General features: G+C 58.0%; 1 protein-coding gene across 2 annotated transcripts in view; it reads left to right on the forward strand.

The window, feature by feature from the left end:
* The window catches only part of JAKMIP3 (Janus kinase and microtubule interacting protein 3), a 120,575-nt gene that overhangs the window by 78,518 nt on the left and 14,647 nt on the right, over positions 1–27,410 (forward strand). The window contains exons 12-23 of one of the 2 annotated variants that reach the window (XM_024253819.3): positions 1,365–1,448; positions 1,776–1,838; positions 4,087–4,185; positions 5,480–5,578; positions 6,093–6,152; positions 9,049–9,114; positions 9,850–9,918; positions 10,004–10,081; positions 19,242–19,445; positions 20,747–20,812; positions 23,097–23,138; positions 23,999–25,079. In XM_024253819.3, coding sequence (XP_024109587.2) covers positions 1,365–1,448; positions 1,776–1,838; positions 4,087–4,185; positions 5,480–5,578; positions 6,093–6,152; positions 9,049–9,114; positions 9,850–9,918; positions 10,004–10,081; positions 19,242–19,445; positions 20,747–20,812; positions 23,097–23,138; positions 23,999–24,442 — 1,374 coding nt within the window. In that variant the 3' untranslated portion in view covers positions 24,443–25,079. The remainder of the gene's footprint in view (positions 1–1,364; positions 1,449–1,775; positions 1,839–4,086; positions 4,186–5,479; positions 5,579–6,092; positions 6,153–9,048; positions 9,115–9,849; positions 9,919–10,003; positions 10,082–19,241; positions 19,446–20,746; positions 20,813–23,096; positions 23,139–23,998; positions 25,080–27,410) is intronic. The other variant, XM_063727825.1, reaches the window with a different exon arrangement.

Here is a 27,410-nt window from a genome sequence, read left to right on the forward strand (position 1 = left end):
GACGTGGGCCCATCCCTGCCACGGTCCTGAGGCTGCAGGGGGCCCACAGCCCTCTGTGGGCTCCGTTTCCCTGTCTGGAAACAGGGTTAGGACTAACTGGAATTCCCTCTGCTAAGCATTCTCCAACCCAAGGGCTCACATCCACGATTGTGACCCCTTAAGGGAGGGAAGAGGCCGGGGTTGATGGGAGGAGCCCAGGACAGCCTGGGGGGCACCACAGGCCACGCCTTCGCCCACCTCCCACCCCGGCTGATGGATCCTCTGACCCTGCGTCCTGTCCCGAAACGCACCCCTCCCTTGGAAGCTGTCCCCAGGGAGAGCAGGAGCCACTGTGGCCCCATGGTTCGGAGCCACCAGAGCAAACTGAATTAAGGGACGTGGCTCAGACCTCGGCTAGAAGCCTCGGTGGCACTCGGGAGGGACTTCACAAACCAGGATGCTGACGGGGAAAATGCCAGGGCTTTTCCTGCAGATGTGGGGCGGGCTCTGGGAGTCAGTTAAGGAACACAAAATTCAGGAAGGCAGCGAGCCCTGGGCTGAGGCAGCTCCCGCACAGGCAGCGGCACCACCCGCACAGGCAGCGGCACCACCCGCACAGGCAGCGGCACCACCCGGGGCTTCCAGCGGGTCCATGTGGAGAGTCCCTTGAACAAAGCCTTCTGGCTGGCACCCGGCAGGGCTGAGCACACGCTAGGCCTCAGTCATCCTCATTGGCTGTGTCATCTTGTGAACAAAGATTTCTCCTAACAGGCCCTCAAAATTAACCTGCAGAGTTTCCCCTTAGAATCTAAGTGAGATCTCTTGCTTCAAATAAGCCTTAAATTTCTCCCTTCAGTGGGCACAGTGGCTCACTCTTGTAATCCCAGCACTTTGGGAGGCTGAGGCAGGCGGATTGCTTGAACTCAGGAGTTTGAGACCAGCCTGGGCAACATGGTGAAACCCCGTCTCTACAAAAAATACAAAAATTAGTGGGGTGTGGTGGCGCACGCCTGTGGTCCCAGCGGGGTGTGGTGGCGCACGCCTGTGGTCCCAGCGGGGTGTGGTGGCGCAAACCTGTGGTCCCAGCTATTCAGGATGGTGAGGCGGGAGGATTACTTGAGTTTGGGAGGCGGAGGTTACAGTGAGGCAAGATTGTGCCACTGAGCTCCAGTCTGGATGACAGAGCCAAACCCTGTCTCAAAAAAACAAAACAAAACAAAACAGTTCTCTCTCTCTTAGAAAGCATCTCTTCCAAAGGAAGGGCGAATAGTCACTTCTCAATGAACTGAACCAAAAGACAGACCCTTCTGACGTCTCGCGAGTGTGTGTGCTGTCTGTCCCGGCTTTTAGAGAAAATTTGATGTATCTTTCCTCCCGTCCTACAGACCCGTGAGCAGCTACAAGCCGAAGTGCAGAGGGCGCAGGCGCGGATAGAGGACCTGGAGAAGGCCCTGGCAGAGCAGGGGCAGGTGAGCCTGCAGCCATCTGCTCGGGCGTGGGGGCACATGTGGGTGGGGGGTATTTGGCTGCACCTGAAGACAAGCTTCAGTGGTGCGATCATAACTTTCTAAAGCCTTGACCTCCTGGGCTCAAGCCATCCTCCCACCTCAGCCTCCTGAGTAGCTGGGACCACAGGCATGCGCCACCACGCCCGGCTAATTTTTGTATTTTTTGTAGAGATGGGGCTTTGCCACGTTGGCCAGACTGGTCTTTGGTGTTCTGCCACATCACGATTTAAACGTTGGTTTATGAGTTCCTCCCTCAGTGTCTTTATTTCTTTCAATTCCATTTCCAAGGACATGAAGTGGATTGAAGAGAAGCAGGCGCTGTACCGGAGAAATCAAGAGCTTGTGGAAAAGGTGAGCCCCGAACCCCTGGAGGCCCTGGCAGGACTTGCTCTATGCTCCTGGGGGTTGCAGTGGTCCCTGTGGGGCTGAAGGGTGGAGCGAGGGCTGAGGCTTCTGAATGACTCTGTCCCAGCCCCCTTCTGCTCCGCTCCCTCCTGTGGGACCCCGTCAGGAGCCCTGGGGAGGAGGATGGCCTGGACAGAGGGAGCTGGGGCCTGTTCTCCTGGGTCCAGGCAGGCCCCTATCTGCAGCAGCATCTCCATTCGTGTCCTGTTGTGCTGATGGTTCTGTGGGTGGGCTGGTTAGAGCATCGTGACAGAGGAGCTTTATTGAGACCACTAGAATCATCCCCCTGGGAAGCGTGGCTGGGTCAGGGAAGTCTCCTTCCAGCAACGCTTGTGGGGAAGCTGAAGGGTCCTCAAGGAAGAGCCCATGGACCAGCCTGGCTGAGGGAGTGCATGTTTGAGACTTCGCCAGGGTGTCACCTGGCAGGCCCAGGTCCAGGCTTTCTTGGTCCCGGATGACAAGAGGCTCCTGAAGTGCTGCCCACCCCCACCCCCACCCGGCCTGGGCTTTGTGGTCTGGAAGACTTTATCAGACATAAAACAGATCAGAACATGCAGTGTGTGGCCAGGCTGCTCTCAGTGGCCTTAGCTTCTGCCGGGGGTGCAGGGACGGGAGCGCAGGTTTCTCTCAGGGCACCTCCCCACCACATCAGGCCCATCTGGCTCAGCTGCTGCGTGCACTGGGTTAAAGAGGGAGTCGCAGCACTGAGGGCCCTAGACTTAGGTCTGGGCAGTCCAGGGCCATCCCAAGAGGGGTGCACCTCACAACTGTGGGAGCAGGTGATGTGGCATGAGGCAGGGGTGGGGCTGGCTACGGGTCCAGGGGCAGGAAGGCCAGCAGGGTTGTCATTACCACGCACAGGTGAGGGGTGCTCCGTGTGACCCCCCACCCCACTTGTCCATGGGCAGGGACAGGTGTCCTGAGGAGGTAGCAGTGTCTCACACTGGCAGGTGCGGCCCTCTGGGGAGAAGCTAGGGCAGCCTGGTTGATGAGTCTGATGTGTGCCAGCAGGACAGAGCTTCAGACAAACAGGGGTGTCTGACGCAGCCTCTGCACTGCTGCCAGCCCAGGGCTGGTCATGCCCTCTGGGGGTCCTGCTTTAGGCTTGGTTCACATCTTGAATGGCGAACGACACCCCCGTGTTTCCCGTGGACACACGGAACATCTCTTAAATTAGAAGCGCTGTTTCCACAGGGCTCAGCACAATGCTGTGTGTGCCACGTAAATGCTGGCACAGGCAGAGATTCACATGCACTTAAGGGCACACACTTAAACACGCACACACGTAAACACCTGCGCGCACACTTGAACATGGGCACACAGAAATGCTTGCATGCACACTTGAACACATGCACACATAAATGCTGGCACGCACACAGAAATGCTTGTGCATGTACACACATGCCCATGTGCACACTTGGAGCCATGCTTTTCTCTGGCTACACTGGGTGCGGGTCACATTCCTGGCCCTGCAGGTGTTCCACGGCAGGCCCACTGTGCAGCGGCACACAGCTGGCCCTGCGGGAGGGTCTAGCTCCCACTGAGCTGGCTCGCTCCAACGATGCAATGCTTCTGAGTTTATCTTGGTCCCCTGAGCATCGGAGCAGGCCCCTCAGTCCCCCGAGCTCAGCTCCAGGGGATGGACGCAGCTGTCTGCCCCTGGTGGCCCCTGCCGCCATGAGGCTGCTGAGGACACATGCCATGGGCTGTGCCCCTTGACCCTTTGGAAGGTGTAGGGGACTCCTGCATCCGCTTTACTTGTAACTGGTTCCGTTTAAACAGCCCCTTAATTAGCCAAGTGAATACCGGTGGCCAGGCAGCCATGGTACCCGCTCCTTCCATTGGGCACAGCCTGGGCTCCAAGGGGCACCAGGGAGCCACTTGGGACATTTACCCTCCACAGCCTCCCTTCCTCATCCTAGCTCAGAGCCCCCACTAAGGCCCCCAGGCTCCTGGCTTGTGGTATGCCGTGCTGCCTGCCCAGCCCCGCCCACCACCGGATGGCTAGGCTGTCTCACTAGGACAAACCCAAACATACCCAGGGCTGTGAGGAGCTTCCAGGGCTCTGGGCGCCAGGCCAGCCAACTGGCCTCCCCAGCATCCAGCAGCTGTCCAGTCAGCCTGGAGTTGACCTCCCAAGACCTCTGGTGAGAGAGAACAAGACCCCTCACCTCACGCATCTTTTATGTTGCAGATCAAACAAATGGAGACGGAAGAGGCTCGGCTCAGACACGAGGTGCAGGATGCCAGAGACCAAAACGAGCTGCTGGAGTTCAGGATCCTGGAGCTTGAGGTAGCTGAGCGGATGGCCAGCACTGTGGCCTGTGGCCGTGTCAGGGATCCAGTCCTCAGCCTTCCTAACCCACACAAACCCCTGAAGAACATGAACCCACAAGGCCGTCAGGGAGGAAAGAGGCAAATGGCCATAAACTGCCACCTCTTCATACCGGCCGTCCAAACATCCAATGGGGAACATGGGCCGTGGAGCTCAGTGTCGTGCAGGGACCACCTCTTCCTACGAAGGATGAGGCCGGCCGCCCAAAGCACGTGTAAACATGGGGGAAATGGGCCATGGAGCTCAGTGTCATGCAGGGAAAACAAAACAAAAGCACTACGATTGACAGTGCAGCATCTGCTCCAGACCTGTGGGGCGAGGAGCCGGCACGTCCCTCCTCCATCCGCCTGTCCTCCATCCACCCGCGAGGAGCCGGCAAGTCTGTCCCTGCTGCAGCTGGTGTGGGGCTGTGTCCAGGCCTCCGTGGTCGGCAGACGTTTGTTTCTTGCCCCTGAGTGAGGGCAGTGGGGGCCACGGGGTGACTGGGAGCCCTTTGCCTGTGCCCTGCCGTCCCTGGCCCTGTGTCCTCTGCCATGACCTGCACAGGAGGAGGGAGGAGGGGGATCCCACGGGGCAGCTCAGGCTGGGTGTGGGCAGCCACGTCGCTGTGATTGTTTCATGACAAGGGTGGTCCACCTGTGGGGCTGGGAGGAAGTGGCCCACACGGGCTGCCCCTGCGGAGCACCACACACAGCCCTGAGGCCTCCGTCTCAGGCCAGCACCTGGAGCCTCAGAGTCCAGCTGGAGCTGCCTCTTAGAGCCCTCCCGTCCACTGCGGGAGGACAGGGCAGTTGTGTGATCACTCCATGTGTGGACGACCTCGGCCACGTGGGCTTGCCTGTGGGGACAGTGGCAGCACTGCCAGCCTGTGTCCTCCAGAGGCTCCTCTGGTCAGGCCTGCAGGGGATGCAACCTGCAGCCCCTCCCCTGATCCTCCCCATGGGCCCTGGGATTCACTGAGGGATGTGCCTGTGGGCTCAGGGTGGGGACTGCCCAGGCCACGTGGCCAGAGTATGATGAACTCTGCCCAGCCCATCTGGGGTCAGCGAATACACAGGCGCAGTCCTTCTGGGCAGGTCCAGGTCCAGTGCAGATTCTGCCACCACTGCTGCTGCTGCGGTTTGGTTTTCATAAACGCTGTGTTGATCCCTGGTTCCATGGTCTTGGCCCGTGTTCCTCAGGCCCCAGCACAGCCCTCTTAGAGGGAAGGGATGGGAGGGGAGCGGCTCACCCTTCTGCCCCTCTGTCCTAGGAGAGGGAGAGGAAGTCACCCGCCATCAACTTCCACCACACGCCCTTCGTGGACGGGAAGAGCCCCCTCCAGGTGTACTGTGAGGCCGAAGGCGTGACGGTGAGCCCCGCCCCTTCTGCCTGCTCCGCCCCACCTCACCCCTGCCCCACCCCACCCCCTCCCCGCCCCACCTCACCCCTGCCCCCTCTCTGCCCCACCTCACCCCTGCCCCACCCCACCCCCTCCTCACCCCACCTCACCCCTGCCCCCTCCCTGCCCCACCTCACCCCCTCCTCGCCCCATCTCACCCCTGCCCCCTCCCTGCCCCGCCTCACCTCACCCCTGCCCCCTCCCCGCCCTGCCTCACCCCTGCCCCCTCCCCGCCCCGCCTCACCCCTGCCCCCTCCCCGCCCTGCCTCACCCCTGCCCCCTCCCTGCCCCGCCTCACCCCTGCCCCCTCCCCACCCCACCCCCTCTGCCCCCCCTGCCCTTCCCTGCCCCCTCTGCCCACCCTGCCCTTCCCCGCCCCCTCTGCCCACCCTGCCCTTCCCCGCCCCCTCTGCCCACCCTGCCCTTCCCCGCCCCCTCTGCCCACCCTGTGGCCGCTCACCCCTGCCTGTCCTCTGTGCCTTAGGACATTGTGGTCGCGGAGCTGATGAAGAAGCTGGACATCCTGGGCGATAACGCCGTAAGTGTATGTCGCTCTCCTGGCTTGTGCATGCCTCTCACACCCACAAACCCCAGCCCAGCCCCTCTGGGGTCCAGGAAGCCCTGCCAGCCTCCCACAGCCCTGCCATGGGCCACCCTGCCTGAGACCCTCCACGAGGCCCAGAGCCTGCTCAGAATCGGAGCCTTCCTCACATTGCTCCAGGGCCCACTGGGGCCTCTGCTGTGCACACCTGGTTCTTCCAGCTGATGGCACTTCCCATCACATTGCCCAGCTTCTGGGATCTCTCTTTCAGCCCTTCCATACTTGCTGTGAGGATGGGGTGGCTGTTGCTCTTAGACAAACCAAGACCCTTAGGGGTTCCACTTCCTTGGCTTGGGGGAAGAAGCAGACTCTATAGATAACCCCTAAATTTCATTTGGGGCAGAGTTCCAATTTCTATGGCAAACTCCTTGAAAGAATGTTAATTACTGAGTGGGCAAAGTAAATGCACCACTTCATCCCACTTCTCATCCACCCATCACTAATCCTCCGCTCTCCATCCATTTATTCCCCATCAATGCACCATCTACCTAGCCCTTCGTTCATGCTCTGTCTTATATCCATCTATCCATCTATCCTGTGTAATCCATCCATCCATCCTCCATAATCCATGTATCCGTCCTCCACAATTCATTTATCCATCCTCCATAATCCATCTATCCGTCCTCCATGATCCATCTATCTGTCCTCCATAATCCATCTGTCCGTCCTCCATAATCCATCTGTCCGTCCTCCATAATCCATCTATCCGTCCTCCATAATCCATCTATCCATCCTCCATCCTTCATCTATCCTTCATCCATCATCCTTAATCCGTCCATTTATCCATCATCCACAATCTGTCCATCCATCCTCTATCCATCTATCATCCATCATCCCTAATCCATCCATTCTCCATCCTCCATCTGTCCTCTATCCACCATCCTCCATCCATTCCTTCTCCATCTACCATCCTCTACCCATTAACCTTTCACCCATCCATCCATCTCCCATTCATCCTCCATAATCCATCGATCCTTCATAATCCATCTATTCATTTGCCATCCATCCTTCCTTCATCCTCCATTCATTCATCCATTCTCCAGAATCCATCTATCAATCCATCCACCCTCTATAATTTATCTATGCATCCTCCACCATTCATTCATTCATCCATCCTCCATAAGCTATTTATCCATCTTTCCATCCTTCATCCTTTATCCTTCCATCTATCCAGAGCCCCTCCCTCCCTCCATCCATCCATCCATCATCCTACCTTCATTGACCTTCCACTGCCTCCAGCCAGGGCTCTGCATCCGAGGACTCCCTTCTCCCCTTGCCTGCCCAGCCCCTGGGGAGCAGTGAGGCACAGGGCAGGGGTGCTTTCAGCAGGGAGGCTCTGGGTGTGGGTCTGCTTCTTTCAGACCTGGGGGCTCCATTGTGGTCATAGGTGGCCGAAGAACCACAGCAGGGTGGCCGTGGACCTGACATCTCTGGGGTCCAGTCCTGGGTATCAGCCCCATCATGAGGTCTTGGGAACTGTATTGGGCAACTCTGATTCACAGTTGGGGAAGCTGAGTCCCCATAGGCACTGCCCAGGGTCACAGAGCTGATGTAGTGACAGAGTTGGGGGCACCCAGCCCCACCCAGGCCTATTTCAGGGTTCCTGCCCAGCCCCATAGCTGTCCACCAAGAGTGCCACTGAGTGTGACAGCCCTGCAGTCATCATGCAGCCTCTGAGGCCATCGTCACAGAGTCCAGGGACGGAGGAGGTTGGAGACTGGAGGGCTCATGGCCAGGCTTAAGCTCAGGGGACCTGTGGAGATGCTGGGGAGCTCCTGACAGTGGGCTGACCATGGCCCTTCCAGCCTGGCTGTGCAATCAGTGTTAACTTCACATGCAACTTGTGGTTTAATCACATCTAGGTAGATTCCCTCAGTCACCCTGAAGCCACCTGCTCAGCCTCCCCAACTTAAAGTGTTGGGAGAGGTCTGTGGCCTGCCCAGACCTGCCATGGGAAAAGGGAGCAGGGCAGGAGAGATGAGGGCACCCGGCCCCAGCCATGCAGGATGAGATTCTTGCCTGAGTCAGGAGTGCAGCTGGCCCCCACCATGGACTACAGACCGAGCCTGACTCCCCCTGTGGGAGACCCTGTGCAGAGTTTGGGGTTGGGGGACAGCAAGAGATGCCTGCTGTTAGGGAGCTTGCACTCTAGGGAGAGAACGACATGGACAGGGCTTTTGGAGTGAGCTGGCAAGAATCAGAGAGGCCTCACGAGCTGGGGCCTGGTAGCCCTGGTCTGGATGCAGGCTGCAGCAGAGTCTGAGAGTGTGAGGTGCCCACATCCAAAGCCATAATCACTCTACCCAGAAGGGCCACCCAGGGGCCCCTCGGGTAGGGAGGAAGCATGAATAAAACATGCATAAAAGAGACAAAACCTTTCAGGGATTCAGCCATTTCACAGCCATGAACATGTGGTCTCTCCTCCACTGTTCCCAAGTGGTGTTTTAATAACCTCAGGTGCATATGCAGAGGCTGGCTTTAAACACAGAAGGGGACAGATGCTGGGCAGAGCAGCAGCCGCTGCTGGGGATGTAGTGGTGGCCTGCCTGCATTGAGCAGTGCATACGCATCTGCCTCAGCTGGTTACCTAGACCTGGTGGTTACCAGCAGAGGGAGGATGAGAGAAAACAAAATCGACAGCACCTGGAGGGAACAAGCTCAAGTCAAGAGTGTCAGAGATGCTGGGAGAGAGATGTCAGTCAAAGCGCTTTTTAGCTGTGGCCCCCACCCAGGTGTCCCCAGTCAGTCTCCCCAGTCAACCTCCCCATGCATCCATCACCCACCCTCACCCCCAAAGGCACTGCTTCTGACTGCACCTGTGTTCTGCTTTTGGGTGCAGAACCTGACCAATGAGGAGCAGGTGGTTGTCATACAAGCCAGGACAGTCCTGACCTTGGCCGAAAAGGTAATAGCAGCTGTGTGGACACTTGGGAGAGGGCTGGGCTCCTGGGGTCTCCTGCCCTGCTCAGCTCAGAAAAGGTGATCTCGGGAGGAGGGCCTGCAGGGCCGGGTTTGGGGGGTCCACTAAGCCCCGTCTGCTCTGGGAGATCTGGCACACTCAGGTCAGACAGCACCCACTGTGTATCTTTGCAAAGGACAGATTCAGCTCCACTTTGCTCTGTCACCAACCCTGTCTGCGTTTCCTTCCAAAGGCGGGAAGGTATGGTGAGTCTGCAGGCAGCGTTCTCTGTTCAACTTACCCTGACCCCCTTCTGGGGCCACCCAGCCCACTACCTGCTCCTAGTCCCACCACTAGCCCTGACCTGCCTGGTGGGCTGGGCCTCCCACAGCAAGGAGAAGGGGTGCTCCTGGCACATAGGGGTTTGGAGAAACAGGCCACCCCTCCCTGCCTGTCCTGGCAGAGCTCTGCAGATGTGTCTCTCCCACGGTGCCCCAAGCCAGTGTCCCTCCTCTCCTGGAGAAGGTGTCAGGGGTAGACTTCCTGGACACCTGGAGAGTGGAGGGGGTGGGGCCATGATGCCAGCGCAGCCTCGACTCCCTGGAGAGGGCTGGGCTCTCCCCTCCCTAAGGAAAAGAGGAAGGAAGACCCAGGCCGTCCTGGCTTTTCTCCCAGCTGTCTCCACGAGCCGGGGTGGGGGACCCTAGGGGTCACTGTCCTGCTTGTTCTGTTTGTGTCCAGTGGCTCCAGCAGATTGAGGAGACAGAGGTGGCGCTGCAGCGGAAGATGGTGGATCTGGAGAGCGAGAAGGTTGGTGGCACCTTCACCAAGGTTCTGCGGCTCGGTGCTGCAGGTGGGACATCCGAGACTGAGGCACGGTCCTCCTGTGTTTCAGGAGCTGTTCAGTAAGCAGAAGGGCTACCTGGACGAGGAGCTGGACTACCGGAAACAGGCCTTGGACCAGGCCAACAAGGTGAGAGGCACGAGACTGCTGGAACCCCAGGGAGGGGCACGGGGGTGAAAATGGCCACGTGGCTCAGGTGCCCAGCAGTACCTCAGGTGCCTATGTGGGTCAGGTCGCAGGGCCCCTAATGGCCCCTAATGACACCTGCACAGCAGGCTCTGGCTCTCCAGAGCTGCCTGATGGGGTCTTCACTTGGAACTTCATAAACAGAGCAGGATTAGTTGAGGAGGCCTAAACCCACACTGTGCAATGAGAATGTTCTACAGACTTTGTGCAGGTCACTCGGGCACAGAAACACGCCCAGATTCCTAAAGGCTGTCCAGGTGTCGGTGTGGGCTGGTGTCTACCTCCCACCCTTCCCCCGAGGAACTGGAGAAACTGGTGGCTGTTCTGGGACAACAGCCTGCTCACTAGTGGGAGGTGTGGTCTTGTTCTATTTCATCTGGTGTGGCTGGGAGGAGCAGAGGACGTTTCTAGGTTGAAAACTAGGCTTCAGAACTGGGTTCCCCTGCTGGGAGCTACTTCCCCTGTGACTGCACAAGCAAAACCATCTGTCCCTGCTGGACTCCTATCACGTGACGGAAGGTACAACCGGGAGGATATCAGGCCATGTTGTGGAAAGACAAGTGTCACCACCAACAGGTTCACCTCCAGGACCCAGCCCAGCAGGCAGGGTCTTGACTCTCATGCCTGTGAGGAGACCTGCTTGGCTACTCAAAGCAAGGGAAGGTGGGCTGGGATGAAAATGCTCATTCCTGGGGCCAAGTTCAGCCTGGGAACTCTCAGAGTGATGGTGAGGATGACAATAGTGGTGATGGTGAGGATGACAATAGTGGTGGTGATGATTGTGCTGGCAATGGTCATGGTGATGGTGGTGGTGATGGCGATGGTGATGGTGATCACGGCGATGATCGTGATGGTGGTGATGGTGGCGATGGTGGTGGTGATCACGGCGATGATCGTGATGGTGGTGGTGGTGATGGTGATGGTGATCTTGGCGATGATCGTGATGGTGGTGATGGTGATGGTGGTGGTGATCATGGCGATGATCGTGATGGTGGTGATGGTGGTGGTGATCTTGGCGATGATCGTGATGGTGGTGATGGTGATGGTGGTGGTGATCATGGCGATGATCGTGATGGTGGTGATGGTGGTGGTGATCTTGGCGATGATCGTGATGGTGGTGGTGGTGATGGTGATGGTGATCTTGGCGATGATCGTGATGGTGGTGGTGGTGATGGTGGTGGTGATCACGGCGATGATCGTGATGGTGGTGGTGGTGATGGTGATGGTGATCATGGCGATGATCGTGATGGTGGTGGTGGTGATGGTGGTGGTGATCATGGCGATGATCGTGATGGTGGTGGTGGTGATGGTGGTGGTGATCATGGCGATGATCGTGATGGTGGCGGTGGTGATGGTGATCACGGTGATGATCGTGATGGTGGTGGTGGTGATGGTGATGGTGATCATGGCGATGATCGTGATGGTGGTGATGGTGGTGGTGATCATGGCGATGATCGTGATGGTGGTGGTGGTGATGGTGATGGTGATCATGGCGATGATCGTGATGGTGGTGGTGGTGATGGTGGTGGTGATCATGGCGATGATCGTGATGGTGATGGTGGCGATGGTGATGGTGATCACGGCGATGATCGTGATGGTGGTAGTGGTGATGGTGCTCATGGCGATGATCGTGATGGTGGTGGTGGCGATGGTGATGGTGATCACGGCGATGATCGTGATGGTGGTAGTGGTGATGGTGATGGTGATGGTGATCACGGCGATGATCGTGATGGTGATGGTGGCGATGGTGATGGTGATCACGGCGATGATCGTGATGGTGATGGTGGCGATGGTGATGGTGATCTTGGCGATGATCGTGATGGTGGTGGTGGCGATGGTGGTGGTGATCACGGCGATGATCGTGATGGTGGTGGTGATGGCGATGGTGGTGGTGATCACGGCGATGATCGTGATGGTGATGGTGGCGATGGTGATGGTGATCTTGGCGATGATCGTGATGGTGGTGGTGGCGATGGTGATGGTGATCACGGCGATGATCGTGATGGTGGTGATGGTGGCGATGGTGGTGGTGATCACGGCGATGATCGTGGTGATGGTGATGGTGGTGATCACGGCGATGATCGTGATGGTGGTAGTGGCGATGGTGATGGTGATCACGGCGATGATCGTGATGGTGGTGATGGTGATGGTGATCTTGGCGATGATCGTGATGGTGGCGATGGTGATGGTGATCTTGGCGATGATCGTGATGGTGGTGGTGGCGATGGTGGTGGTGATCACGGCGATGATCGTGATGGTGGTGATGGTGATGGTGATCACGGTGATGATCGTGATGGTGGTAGTGGTGATGGTGGTGGTGCTCATGGCGATGATCGTGATGGTGGTGGTGGTGGTGATGGTGATAATAGTGGTGATGATGCTGGTGGTAGTGATGATGGTGATGATGATGGCAATGATCATCATGACGGTGGTGGTGGTGGTAATGACGATGCTGCTGGTGGTGGTGATGATGGTGATGATGATGGCAATGATCATCATGACGGTGGTGGTGGTAATGACGATGCTGCTGGTGGTGGTGATGATGATGGTGGTGGTGATGATGATGGTGGTGATGATGATGGTGGTGGTGATGATGATGGTGGTGATGATGATGGTGGTGGTGATGATGGTGGTGGTGATGATGGTGGTGGCGATGATGATGGTGGCGATGATGATGGTGATGATGATGGTGGTGGTGATGCTGCTGGTGGTGGTGATGATGGTGGTGGTGATGATGATGGTGGCGATGATGATGGTGGCGATGATGATGGTGATGATGATGGTGGTGGTGATGCTGCTGGTGGTGGTGATGATGGTGGTGGTGATGATGATGGTGGTGATGATGATGGTGGCGATGATGATGGTCATGATGATGGTGGTGTCAGTGATGATGGTGATGCTGCTGATATGGTGGTGATGATCATGACAGTGTTAGTGGTGGTGATGATGGTGATCATGATGGTGACAGTAGTGATCGATGATGATGGTGATGATGGTGGTGGTGGTGATGAGGATGGTAATGATAGTGTTGTTATAATGACAGCCTACTCAAGAGCCTTTCCTATGTGGCAGGCACTGGTCTGGCCAGCCAGGCACAGAAGCTGGTGACCTGCCCAAGGACACGCAGTTAGAATGAAGGCAGGAGTCAAATGTCAGCATTCTTCCCCTGCGCCCACAGCCATGACTGCTTTACTAGGCATCTCTTCTTCCTGCACTTGTGGACGTGAGTTCCCCACATAGAGGGGCCAGGGCTCAAACGCTTACGCCTACAGAGCAAAGAGCAGCCACACCAGGCACCGGCATCCTGGGTGGGGGTGCAATGCCCATGTCAGTTGCTGTGGGAGCCAGTGTGTGAGCCGCGGGAGGCTTTGGAGGCAGATGACCTGGGTTTGAGGCCCAGCTCAGCCGGTAACCACTAGGGATTGGGAGTTCCTGTAAGATGCTGGGCATGGAGGCTGGCCCTGGCTAAACTGGTAATGGCCCCCCGTTGCTATGGTTAGTGTCACTATTGCACCAGCAGTGTGCACATGCCTGCATGGGAGCAGCTCACAGGTTGCCAGCTGTTCTTCCTGGGCCACTGTCCTCACAGCCTCTGAGTACTGAGAGCCAGCCCCGGGTGAGCTGGCCCCAGTGGTGGTGAGACCTGCGTCCCTCCAGGTGGCCGGGGACCTGCGCAGCATGTCTGTCCACCCTGCTCATGGGGCAGCCCCCAGGCGCAGGCTGCTGTGAGCTTAGCTTACCCAGGCAGTCCTCTGGGCCTTGCGTGCTTTGGTCAGAAGGAAGGAGGCTGGAAGTAGGTGGTCACTTGATGTAAAAAGCAGAGGCCCCTCAGTGCCCCAGGCCATCCACACTGCAGCCAGCTGACACTCCTCTGCCCACGCCTTCTGGGACTCCTGGCTGCCCCTCCTGGACAGACCTTCTTGCTGAGGCAACAGGTCCTGCAGGCTCCAGGCTCCAGGCCCCCGCCTCCCTCCCTCAGCTCAGTCTCTGTCCTCCGAAGCCCCTTGGCCTCTGCTCTCCAGCCTCCTCATACCCCCTCATCCTCCTTCATCCTGCTCATGCTGATTGCTGGCATGGACAGGTTCCTCTCTGCTGGATGAGTAAGAACCCTCTAGAACAGTGCTTTCCCATGAGTACCAAGGCCCATGTCGCTGCCTGGGTGGAGAGGGCTGGGATCCAGCTAGGGATCAGCCTAGCTGGCAGGCATCTCCACTGCTGTGCGGACACCACCACAGCAGGCCGGGAGATGGAGGACCCCTGCCAGCTTTCACTGCTGCTGTTCCATCCTCCTGGGGCGCCCTCCCTTTCCTTCTCCTGCCCATCCTTGACTGACACTGCAAACCTCAGTTTAGCACCTCGTCTCCTCTAGGAAACCTTCCCAACCCCCAGTGAGGTGGCCCTGACATGCCCCACTCATGGAAGTGGGTCTGCCTTTCTATGGGGCAAGCAGGGACCATGTGCCTCTGCTGCCATCTGGTCTCCTAGACCAGCACGAGGCCTGGCAGGCAGCAGGTGCTTTGCGGGTGATGCATAGGTGAAGAGGAAAAGAGCTAAGGATTATGCAGAGGTTTTTAAATCCAGCCCACCTTGAGACAGGAGAGGGAAGAGAAGGACATGCATTTCTTTTTTTAATATTGCATTTTTTCCTGAATGAAAGAATAATCAATGTACAGTTCTGATTTACAACACAGAAAAATCCAAGAAAAAAATTCACCATGTGCCCAGCACACAGAGCATTCTGTTTTCTCTCCTGGTGGTCTCTTGGCAGGATGGGGATCCACATAGTATCTTTGCAAAAGCGGGGTCCCCATGCTTATCTGAGGCTTGCTCTCTGAGAGATGGTCATCATGCCAATGGAGGAAATGTTCATAGTAGGAAAGGACATTTTCTTCCCGTTCCTGTTCTCTGGACTCCAGATGCCACCAACAAAGGGGACCCCACTTGCTGGTTCTCTTCTCCTTCTCAGAAGTGCGGGGTGTAACCACATGTGTGTGCATGTGCATTTTCATGGATAGCCTGAGAAACCCAACGAGCTGCAGCACGCTTCCCTTTCACCTTACTGTGCACAGCCAGGGTGCTTCCCACCAGCCCAAGGAGTGACTTGGTGTGAGCGCATCATGGACTGTTTGTTCCCAGTAGTGGACTTAGGTACTGTCCATGCATTAGCTATCACCAGCAAAACAGCAATTCCTATCCATTTCTGATGTCCCGACACACAAATAGAGATTATCTGCAGGAAAAGTTATTTGGAATGACCAAAGAGTATGCACACTTAAGGTGTTGTTAGGAACTGCCGAATATTTCTCCAGATAGTAGGTATAACTTGCAGCCCAAACTTCCACTGCATGATGTGCAGCTGCCTGGCGCAGTCCTATCAGGCACGTCTCTGGTGAGCTCAAAGTCTAACATGTTTCTATGCAACTCCACACCACGTCTGTTTGTAACCTTTCCCACCTCTCTCATGCTATCTGACCTTTTGGTCAGAGCTCTTGATAAAAGAAGGCAACCAGCCCTTTGCCATCCATTGCAAATATTTCCTTTATTTCCTTAGAAGAATGGGACATGGCAAATATTTCACCCAGCTTGTCAGTTGCTCTTTGATATCAAACACTGTTTTGAGGGCCTGGCAGAATTTGGGTAATTTTTGAGGTTGATGGCCTCCAGGTTTTATGGCATAATTTCAACTTCGTACCAAAAAAAAAAAAAGATTGCACAAAAAAAATCAATGTTTTCTTTCAGCATTACTTTGAGGTGTGTGTGAGGCAGGTGTAAAGAGGAAATGGAAATTTATGCACCTCCAGGATGGCTGCCCACCGCCCCCCGCCCCCCACACCGCCCCCGGCAGCATTTGTCTACTCAGCCATCCACCTTTTCCACCCTAATGTCACAGATAATTCCCCTTCGTAAGATTGTGTCTGGAGTGATGCCTCAGTCCCAGAATCCCTCCACTGGGTTGGGAGAGTTGTCCCATGAGTGGAGAAGTGGCCTGTGGGCCCCTTTGACCTGACCAGAATGCAGGATCTGAGCATAGAGAGCTCCAGGAGTGGGGGCCCTGGCCCAGAGCAACTGCCACCATGGTCCTTGTGATCAAACATCCCATGGACACCCCATGAGATTAGAGATGTGGGTATCCGCACACATTTCCAGAAGATCAAATCAGCACAACTTCAGCTTTCTGTGAGGCCACCTCTCTCTGCCACCTCCACAGTAGCTGTGTCCTCAGACCTCAGATGGGGCCAACTGCTCAGGGGATCATTCAGCCCCAAAGACCAGTGGGGAGGCATATGGTTGCTGGTTGGACCAGGATTAATGCCCCCTACTCTGGAGGGGACTGGGGGCATCTTCCTGTGAGAGGCTGTGGGAGGGGCATCTTCCTGTGAGATGCTGGGGGGACCTCTTTCTGAGTGATGCTGGGGGGCCTCTTCCTGTGTGATATTGGGGGGGCCTCTTCCTGTGTGATATTGGGGGGGCCTCTCCCTGTGTGATGCTGGGGGGATCTCTCCCTGTGTGATGTCAGAGGGCCCTCTCCCTGTGTGATGCTGGGGAGGGCCTCTCCCTGTGTGATGCTGGGGAGGGCCTCTCCCTGTGTGATGCTGGGGAGGGCCTCTCCCTGTGTGATGCTGGGGAGGGCCTCTCCCTGTGTGATGCTGGGGAGGGCCTCTCCCTGTGTGATGCTGGGGGGGCCTCTCCCTGTGTAATGCTGGCGGGGGTCTATTCCTGTGTGATGTTGTGGGGGCCTCTTCCTGTGTGATATTGGGGGGGGGCTCTTCCTGTGTGATGCTGGGGGGCCTCTCCCTGTGTGATGCTGGGAGGGGTCTATTCCTGTGTGATGCTGGGGGTGGTCTTTTCCTGTGTCTTACTGGGGGGGCCTCTCCCTGCGTGACGCTGGGGGCATGTCTTCCTGTGTGATGCTGGGGGGCCTCTCCCTGTGTGATGCTGGGGGCATGTCTTCCTGTGTGATGCTGTGGGGGCCTCTCCCTGTGTGATGCTGGGGGGCTCTCTTCCTGTGTGATGCTCGGGGTGGCCTCTCTCTGTGTGATGCTGGGGGGGCCTCTTCCTGTGTGATGCTGGGGGTGGGTGTCTATTCCTGTGTCTTACTGGGGGGGCCTCTTCCTGTGTGATGCTGGGGTGGGGGTCTATTCCTGTGTCTTACTGGGGGAGTCTCTCCCTGTGTGATGCTGGTGGGGGTCTCTCCCTGTGTGATGCTGGGGGGGTCTCTCCCTGTGTGATGCTGGGGGGGGTCTATTCCTGTGTCTTACTGGGGGGGTCTCTCCCTGTGTGATGCTGGTGGGGGTCTCTCCCTGTGTGATACTGGGGAGGTCTCTCCTGTGTGATACTGGGGGGGTCTCTCCCTGTGTGATGCTGGGGGGGGCCTCTCCCTGTGTGATGCTGGGGGGGCCTCTTCTTGGGTGATGCTGGGGGGTCTTTTCTTGGGTGATGCTGGGGGGACCTCTTCCTGTGTGATGCTGGGGGGGGTCTCTCCCTGGGTGATGCTGGGGGGGCATCTTCTTGGGTGATGCTGGGGGGTCTTTTCTTGGGTGATGCTGGGGGTCCTCTTCCTGTGTGATATTGGGGGGGGTCTCTCCCTGGGTGATGCTGGGGGGGCCTCTTCTTGGGTGATGCTGGGGGGGGTCTTTTCTTGGGTGATGCTGGGGGGGCCTCTTCCTGTGTGATATTGGGGGGGCCTCTTCCTGTTTGATGTGTGGGCCTCTCTCTCCACTTCCAACAGGAAGGCCCCCTCGTTTGGGGTGCTCCGAGTTTTCTGAGTTCACTGTTGATTTCCTTCCCTTTCCCTGCACTCTTGCCCGGTTCTCTCCTGTGTGGTTCATGGTGTGGCTCTCGGTCGCTCGGGTGCCCTCAGGTGACCCACAGGCCTGTGAGCACCGAGGTTTTTGCTGCACTTCCTGCTCTGCTTCTGGGAGACACTGGGGCAAGGAGGGGAATGACTGGTTCCCCCTGGGGCAGTGGTGGCTCTTTATGGCAGGGGCTGGTGCCGACTTTGCCTCTCTGGACATGGGTGTGGGAGACCATGGTCTGTGTGGCTGCCGAAGGCAGAGAGATTCATCCAGGCAGCCCACAATTCGTGTCACCATGGAGGTCCTGGTGAGCACCTCCCACCACCAGGTGCACGTGAAGCCACCGTGAGGTTAATTCCAAGCCAGCACTCGACCAGGTTTATTTTTAGAAGCTGGAGCTCATCTTAAAGGCACCAAGCTCGTTTGCTCTAAGAAGTGGAGGTTGACATGTGAGCTGGTTGTGACTGTAAGAAGAGGAGGTTGACGTGCGAGCTGGTTGTGACTGTAAGAAGAGGTTGATGTGCGAGCTGGTTGTGACTGTAAGAAGTGGAGGTTGACGTGTGAGCTGGTTGTGACTGTAAGAAGTGGAGGTTGATGTGCGAGCTGGTTGTGACAGCTGGGGATAGTTTATTTTGTGGTCAAGAACAATAAAGTGTAACTGAGGCCCAAAAGCATTTTTTTTTCCATTTCCTAATATTTCTGCTATCTCTGAAGATGTTACATTTGGTTGGGAAGAAAGAGCCTCTGTAATGTGAGAATTTGTTTTTTACAAAGATTGTATCAATAAAATTTGCCTAAGCAAAGCTTTGAAATACACAGAGCAAACTGCCAAACCCCAGGAATTTATGAAAAGGTGTGTATTTTGGCTGCTGGGTTATTATGTATTTTGGCTGCTAGTTATAGCATCGGGATCAGGTTACATGGGTCTATGAATTGGATTTGGGGAGGCAGCGTGTGACCCCACGCTCAGCTCCCTCCCACCTTGCTGTGTCCCCACAGGCCACCTGCAGCCCCTCCACCTCCCACTCAGCTTCCCCACTTCATAGCTCAGTCCTCCCCAACCCTGGGGTCAGGGTCCTGGCTCTTGCTGGCCTGGTCAGCGTCTCTGCTTCTAGGGTCTTCTCACGGACTGGGGAGGTCCGTGAGGCCCCTGGTCCTTCTGCAGAGGCCACAGCACTGGGTCCCTCCCTGTTGCATATCCTCTTGGCCCTGCTCCCAGGCGGAGGGTGGCCCGGCCTCCATTGCCCTTCCTGAAAGGTTTGTTCTGGGGAGAAGGCAAGGACTAAGGCGTCTCCCTTCCGCCCCAGCACATCCTGCAGCTGGAAGCCATGCTGTATGATGCCCTGCAGCAGGAGGCCGGGGCTAAGGTGGCTGAGCTGCTGTCAGAGGAGGAGCGTGAGAAGCTCAAGGTGGCCATGGAGCAGTGGAAGCGCCAGGTCATGAGTGAGCTGCGCGAGCGGGACGCCCAGATCCTGCGGGAGCGCATGGAGCTGCTGCAGCTGGCCCAGCAGGTGTGTGGCAGGCGGGGGCAGGGCTGGGGTGAAGACCTGGCCAGGGCCTGCACTGAGCCAGGGGGGTCCTCCCACGGCCACACCTCCAACGACTGCTCTTCTGTGGCCCCACCCTCCAGTGGCCACACCCCTCATAACACACACTCTGATGGCTACACCCTGGTGACCGTGCCCCCGATGGCCATGCCCCCAAATTGTCACGCCTTCCACACACAGCCTTGGATGGCCACACCTTCTGATGATCATGCCCCCGAATGGCCACGCCCCCGAATGGCCACGCCCCCTGCTGGCCACGCCCCCTGCTGGCCACACCCTCTGATGGCCACGCCCCCGGTGGCCATGCCTGTCAATGGCAGGCACTCAGGCCAGACTGCCTCCCCTACCAGCCTAGTGTCCTGGGCGTGTTGCAGAGGCCTCTGGGTGGCAGTTCCCCTCTTTTGGACCCCTGGGTACTGTCTTTTCCGTGACACCATTTCCGGGCACAAGGGTGTTCTCTGGGGACAGCAGCCCAAGGCCTGCCTTTGCCTCAGGGCACTGTGGGACCTCAGGCCTGTTGGGTCAGTTCTGCTCTAATGGGAGGTGAGAAGCCCTGCTGACTAGACGGCCTGGATGTGTAGGACACGGCCCAGCTCCTCTGTGAGCCAGGGTGGCTGGGAGGCGGCTTTATGGATGTATTCCTTGTTAAGAACACCACTAGCGAAGGCTTAATTGAAATTCACACAAACAAGTGCCCTGTGTGCCAGCTGGCCGTGGGCATCGGTGGGCTAATGTTGGCCATGGTCTGCTGGCTCCTCATTAGCCTCCTGGGCCTCTTTGGTCTCTAGGGGCTCAGGGTGAGGACAGTGAGCTGCAGCCCCTTTGCTGCCTCAGAGGGGCTGTGGTTGGAGCCCAGATGCTTGGGGGACCCCAGGCACCGGCATCCCCATCACCGGGAGGCTCTCTCTGTGCCCAGCTCTCCTGCGACCCTCTGGCAGCCCCTTACTCCGCTGCAGTGGCATCTGGGGGGACCGGGAATCCATTCTTACAATTTCCCTGGATGTCTGGCATTGTGCTTTCTGAGTTGAAGTTGCAGGAATTGGAAGGATGTTGTTCCCACCATGGGGAGTGTGGCATGGGGAAGACCCTCCACTCTCCTGCCAGAGCAATGCAGCAAGGCTTGTGTCCTCGTCAGGAGCCACGGGCCATGGCCATGCCAGCTGCTCTGCGACCATCCGTTACCAAGGAAATGAATGAAAATCTTGAAGGATTGGGTTTCCCAAGTACCGTGACTATTGAAGATTTTCTTCCTTTCAATCTTGCAGAGAATTAAAGAGTTAGAAGAAAGAATAGAAGCTCAGAAGAGACAAATAAAGGAACTGGAGGAAAAGGTAAAACAAATGCAGTTTTGGGGGTTGCTTGTTAAGATCAAGGGAGAGGAACCCAGTGTCACTCCGACCTGAGTCACTCAGCTCCAGGCCGCTGGGGCAACAGATTCGCTCCCAACAGCAGCAAGAAGCAGCCGCCTGAAGGCCTCAAGGCTGGGTGGAGCTGAGCTGGGTGGAGCTGAGCTGGGTGGTGGCTGCAAGGGCTCTGGACCGGGAGACGGGAGCCCCGGGGTCTAGGAATGCCCCAGCCAGGGCCCAGCCAAGTGACCTCAGAGGAGCCACTCCTCTTGTGGCCTCAGTTTCCCCATCTGGAGCCAATGGCCTCGGGTTCCTCCCATCACTGAAGCCTGGGCTGTGTGGAAGCCTTTGATCCGTGCAGGTTTACCTTGCGCTGGTCTAAGAATCAAGTTCCCGGATCAGAAGCACCTGTTGACGCGCAGTTAGGCTGAGGCCACATGCCAGGGCTGGGGAGGGCTGTCTGGCTCTTTCTCGGGGTCCCGGCCCCGTGAGGGGTGGGGTCAGGGCTGCTCTGTCCATGCACATAACAGGCTTGGTGCTCCCCAAGTCAGGATGAGGGGAGCACAGCAGAGTCCCGACCCTCCTGGGGATGTCTGCAGGCGTTCAGGGCAGGGCTTGTTCTCCCACATGGGGCTGGTTCAGTCATTTCTGGGGGTGAGAGTATTTACTCCATTGTGATGGGTCCTGAGGGCCCGGCTCCCGACCCCCAGCCCAGAGTGAGACTTTGTGCTAAATCTACTATGTGGTGGAGCTCACTGAAATGACGGGCTTCCGCCGAGGGCTGAATGAAGTGGCCAGTGGCCCCACGTTCTGCCTCATCCTTCCGGTGAGAACGGGAGGCTGGCATTGGGATGCTTCTACGGTTGGCATGTGCTGGTCCTCGCCTGAGGAGGAGCCCACAGATGCTCTGCACTTGCCAGGAGAGACTGGGTCCCTCTGGACAGCAGTCGCCTTAGAGGGGCCGTGTGTCATCCCACATCCACCCTAGCCCTGCCGCGCCCCTCGTAGGCAGTGACACCCATGCCCTTCCGCTGGGCAGTCACTGCTGCCTGTGAGAATCACCATCCTAAGGAATGAGTTACTCAAGGCACAGACTTTGAGGCCTCAGCGGACACCAGGCCACGTGGGGAAGCACCCACTAGCATGTAGGGGCACCCGGCCTTGCCGGGAGGGGACACAGTGTTCTTGGGGCTTGAGCCTCAGAGGGCAAAGCCTCTCCCCCAAACCGAATGTCTGTTTCATTTTGCATCTTAACCTAAGGACATGTGTTTGTATTAAATACTAGAAAAATGTGAGGGCTGGGCGTGGTGGCTCATGCCTGTAATTCCAGTACTTTAGGAGGCCTAGATGGGAGGATCACTTGAGCCCAGGATTTTGAGACCAGCCTAGGCAACATAGTGAGACCCTGTCTCTAGAAAAAAATTTTAAAAAATAGCTGGGTGTGGTGGCACGTGCCTATAATCTCCGTTACTCAGGGGGCCGAGGTGGAAGGATCACCTGAGCCTGGGAGGTTGAGGCTGCAGTTAGCCATGATTACATCACTGCACTCCAGACTGGGTGACCGACTGAGATCCTGTCTCCAAAGAAAAAAATAGATCAGGTGTTATTTCTTAAATCTAGCTAAATAGCTCTTCATTTCCAAGCGATGCCCTGCTGCCCGATTTTTCTCTCCTGTCCAGATGGGCCTGGGTCCCGACTCCCAGCCCAGAGCGAGACTGTGTGCGCTTTGTCTACTCAGGGTGCTGGTTGCACTTTGCTGCTTATGGTGGGACTGAGACCACAATATTGTCACAGGCCTGCTTTTGTTTGCTGGGCACTTGGAATGTCTTTCAATACAATGTTCACCATTATTATTACCCCATTGGTGCTCTCACAAAAAATTCCTGCAGCAGGTCTCAGCGATGGGTTTCACTTCAGGGAGGAGGAGACCCAGTCCCCGGGAGGCTGACCTTGTGGTGCTGGGGACACGCTGGGTGTGGCGCCCCCGACCAGCACTCACCGCCCGCGTCTGCATGGTGCAGAGTCCCCAGTGCATTCCTAGGGGTGGTGGCACCACCCCTCAGACCAGGGGATTTGGGCAGGATCCCTCCCTCGGCACAGTCCTAAGTGGTGTCCTCTCCTCCCTGCTAACAGCTCTGTCTTCAGTCTGTAATCGCATGTATTTCTTGCCAGAAACACTACAAACTCTTTTTTTTCTTTCTTTCCTTCCGTTTCTCCATCCTCCCCTTTCCGTTTCAGTTTCTATTTTTGTTCTTATTTTTCTCCTTAGCTTTCATTCTCTGGTCATAGTCCGTCTTGGCACCCTGACGTGGTGAGTATTCCGTTGGCAGGGCCCAGCAGGGGTCCCGCTCTGCTTCCCGGAAGACACCTCTGCCCCTGCCCTGACAAGGAGCTGCCTGCCTGCCATTCCATCAACTGGAAGGCGATGACCCAGCATCCCCAAAAGGGTTGTTAGAAAGCCACCCGCGTCCTTCGACACTGAAAGTCCCTCCCTGGGGGTCAGGACCCGGAGCCTTCCACTGTAGAGGCCGCAAGGTGCTCACCTTTCCTGAGCGGGAAGGAGAGCAGGGTCCCCCCGACCACCCCAGTGTAGCAGAAACATGCAGGACCCTCTCTAGGGGGTCTTTCTGCTTTGGTGGCACTCGGCAGCAGGCCCTGGGGCAGACACAGTGGTTCTGTGATTCGTCCTCATTCTTTTCTGGGTGGTGCTGAGCACAAGCTTGGGCGGTGCTGGAGATTCAGCCAGGAGGGCTTGATCTCCCTGCCAGGCTGGGGCAGCTTAGGCCAGGATAGCTGGAGTCTGTAGGTCTCGGCTGCTGCTGCTGCTGCTACCATGGCACCCGCCAGCATAGATGGCTGCCTCCTTCCAAACTGGAAGAGGGCAAGTCGGATGTCACATCATCGTTCACCTCGGTCACCTCGGTCACCTCGGTCCTCGAGTCCCCACACTTCAGCAGCTCCCGAGAGGAGCTCCCCCTGGGAGCAGGGATCTCTCTCTCCATGAAGCCCCTCATCCTTCACCCCTCACTCCAGCCAAGCGGACCCTCCCTGGCATCCTCTCCATGCAGCCCCTCAGCCCTCGGCCCTCGGCCCTCGCCCCTCGCCCCTCACCCCTCACTCCAGCCAAGCGGAGCCTCGCTGACTCTGCACTCTGCGTTTCTTTTCTTCCAGCCCCACATTGAATTGGACCCTTTTCCTCCAGTGGGACCAGAGAGCAGGGACAAAATGGGACGTCGCGTCTCCATCCTGAAGACCCAGGGGGATTTGATCTCTGCACGCCCGTCCCGTGGAGGAAGAGTGAGAAGCGGCAGCGTGTGGGGCGCGGAGCTGCTGTCCACGTGGGATGTGCCAGAACTAGAACTGGCTCTGCCGACTTCTCGGGGGCTTCTCCGGGAGAGGCCCGGCCTTGGCTGCTGGACCCTGGGTCCCTTCTCCCGGACGGCAGCCCCCATCCCAGTTCCAGGGATGTGTAGCATTCCCTGCCAAGCAGGGGTGAGAACTGCTTCTGTGCGGAAGCACCAGCCGCGGGTCCCCTCCTCTCTCTTGGTTCTCACAGTAGCTGCCACTGGTGTCTGGAGGAAGATTTTCAGAAACAACAGAGGCTTGGCCCGATGACAAGATGAAAGCTGGACGGTGACCTTCATTCAGGGGAACCTGGAGGCTCCCTGGGATGGTCCTGGGAGGGCTCCCCGACGCCTCAGGGGCCCCTCCGATGCTGCAGTGTGTTGCTGGGGTCCTGAGCACCCGCTGGCCAACAGACCCCACATCCACCCTCGTTCATCGTCATCTCTGTGGGGACAGACAAGAGCCGTGGCCGCCGCGGGCCGCGTGGTGCCATCAACCCTCTGCCTCCCTACTCAATCTGAGACAGGAAGGCCAAGATCCCGCCCGAGCCGCCAGCTGGGAGCACCGTGGGACTGAGCCAAGGAAAGTATGGGGAGTGTGGTGACAGGAGGTGGGACGAGGGGGCGGAGCTGGCTGGAACACGGATGCCACAGGCTGCCTCCGTAGTGCATCTCCAGAAGTCACAGAGGCCCTGGGCACCCAGAGCCACCCGGCCTGGAAGCCCCTGCACGGGCCAGCCCTGCAGGCCATGGACCCCGGCGGGCACCGAAGCCTCACCCCAAGCCTTCGCACACGAGGAGCAGCCCAGGTGGGGACGGCGGGCGCAAGAAGGGAGCCGCGGGAACGGCCTTTTCCCTCCCGCCCTGTGTGGGGACGCTGCACGAGCTGTGGACCAAGAGGCTGACAGGTAAGGGCTGCCATCTGTCCGCGGGGGCGGCCTTTTCCCTCCCGCCCTGTCTGGGGACGCTGCATGGGCTGACACGTCTCCTTCCCGGCCTGCTGATTCTGCTTAGAGAGAATGCAGCCCCATTTGAGATGAGAATTAAATTCGCTGGCGCACCCTCCCTGTGAGGTGAGCCCCAGCTTCTCCTTCACACCTCTGTGTCCCCGTCTTCACATGCGTGGCTCTGCCACCCCCTCCACTGCTGACCCATCAAGATCACCTCTCCCGCCACTGATGGGATAGGGCCTGGGGGCTTGTGTGGAGCGTGGCGTGAGCTGTCGCTGGGGGCAGGGTCTGCAGACACGGTGCTCCACAGGGACCCGGCATCTGGCAGAGCTGGTCCCCCTACCACTTGCAGGAGGAGGCTTGCGGGAAAAGGGAGAAACCCCCTAGGTGTAATGAGGCCGCTCTCTGAGTGCGCCTCCCTCCACTGCTCCAGTGCACTTGAACGTGGACGCCGCCCCACACTCGGACCCGGCACCTGAGGTGTCCGCTCTGGGGAGGCGACTCTGGGAGGGAGGGAGGTCAGGACTCTGGGCATGCTCCGCCATGGAGCGTTCCTCGCCAGCGGGGTTCCCTGTGGGAGGGTTTGAGGATCCGTTGTGTCTGTGGGACTCAGTGGGGCTCTGGGGCAGGGTGAGCCAGTTCTTGGGGAGGCAGTGGCAGCCCCATGGGGGGCCGCCCAGGGAGCGCTCCACCTCCCCCACCTCCGACCCACACCCTGTCCGAGAGTTACCTGTGTCTCCTGCAGCGGCTGTGGGCCACAGGCACTGTTGTTCCCCGGAGATGCTCCTTGCATAGAAAATGGGAGGGGGAGGAGGAGGTGCGACCACCACCCTCGACTCAGGAGGGGGCAGCGGCTCCATCTTCACCCTCCACTCAGGAGGGGGCGGCCGCGAGGAGGAGGTGCGAAGGGGGCGGTGGCTCCGTCTTGCAGGTCCCCTGGGGCGCGTTCTTCAGGCGCATTGTGGACAAGGCGGCGTCCTCATGTGGGTCGGGACCTGGGTACCCGGCAGGATCTGGCTCCTGCGTCCACCACGTGCGCCCAGGCACAGCCTCAGGCCAGAAAGTTCGCTGCAGAGGTTCATTCTAGAAGGAGTGGGAGACCATCCCAGCCCTGTCCAAGGACACCCGCTGCTTGGCACAGGAGGGCACCGCAGGCCCACCATCCCTCAGGACATGGCTCCCGAGTCCCCAGAGACTTCTGTTCCCACAGCAAGAGCTGGAGCTCCAAGCATAACATCTCTAACTGTGTGGCAAGGACAGCGCAGCCAGAGGTCGGGAGCTCCACAGCCTCCAGGGTCCCCCGAGGGTGGCTGGGGGCAGGGAATGCCCCGCAGCGCAACGACACACACAGTGTGGACATACACACCTCCCCGCCATACGCACCTCCCCATGGAGGCTTCCCAGCTGCGTCACTCCCACTCCCTGCGGGCCAGGCCTCACAGCAGGGACAGGTGGACCATCTAGGCCATGTTGAGCCCCGAGCAGGTTCTCACAATAGGTCACAGAGGGGACGCCGGGCCAGGAGAGGGGGACCTGGGGAGCAGGGGCCCCCACAGCCGCCCTCGGTGACATCTGGGACTTGGACATCAATGGACGGCATCCCTGGATGGAGCCATTTCCTGAGTACTGGACCTGGAGGTGACTCGGAGCTTCTCCGGCTCCCAGCGTGTGCCCATGGGGCAGCCGGAGTAGACAGGCCACACCGTCATCAGGGAAGGGCAGCCGGCCAGCAATGTGCAGACTGTGTCTCAGGCCTGTTGGTGCAGAGGGGACAGAGGTGGGCCGGTGCTGCTCCGCTCGGGGACTGACAAGCCACAGGCTCATAGTGGACAAGGCGTCTGTATAGCTCCGCACAGAAGACTGTTCTCAGCCAGTCCCGCCAGCCTCCTGGGATCAGGGAGTGAGCCTTGAATGCTAGACTAGAAAGGAAAACGTGTGAGCCAATTGGCCCCAAGCGTCACGTTGCACCAGGCAGAGCCGTCAGCCCCAGATGCTCGCGGAGGGCTGTCGCCCAACCCTGCAGCTACCCCAGGGGTGGGGAGACCTGTGAGCAGAAACCTGTCCCCCCCAGAGCACTGGAAGCAATGCCCTCTTGGGCATGTTCTGTCAAGTGAGGAGAGGAGAGCAGTGCCTTCGCAGGCTCCCTTGGGGGAGGTTACGGAGCGGGGACTTTGGGCCGAGGCAACCAGCCCACAGGGCTCCTCTGAAGCAAGGCGGCTGTCATTCTCTCGGGATCCTCTCCCACCACGTCTGCTCCGAGCATGCAGTCTCCAGCGTGAGTTCGAAGGG

This window comes from Pongo abelii, chromosome 8, assembly GCF_028885655.2.
Source record: "Pongo abelii isolate AG06213 chromosome 8, NHGRI_mPonAbe1-v2.0_pri, whole genome shotgun sequence".
NCBI lineage: Eukaryota > Metazoa > Chordata > Mammalia > Primates > Hominidae > Pongo > Pongo abelii.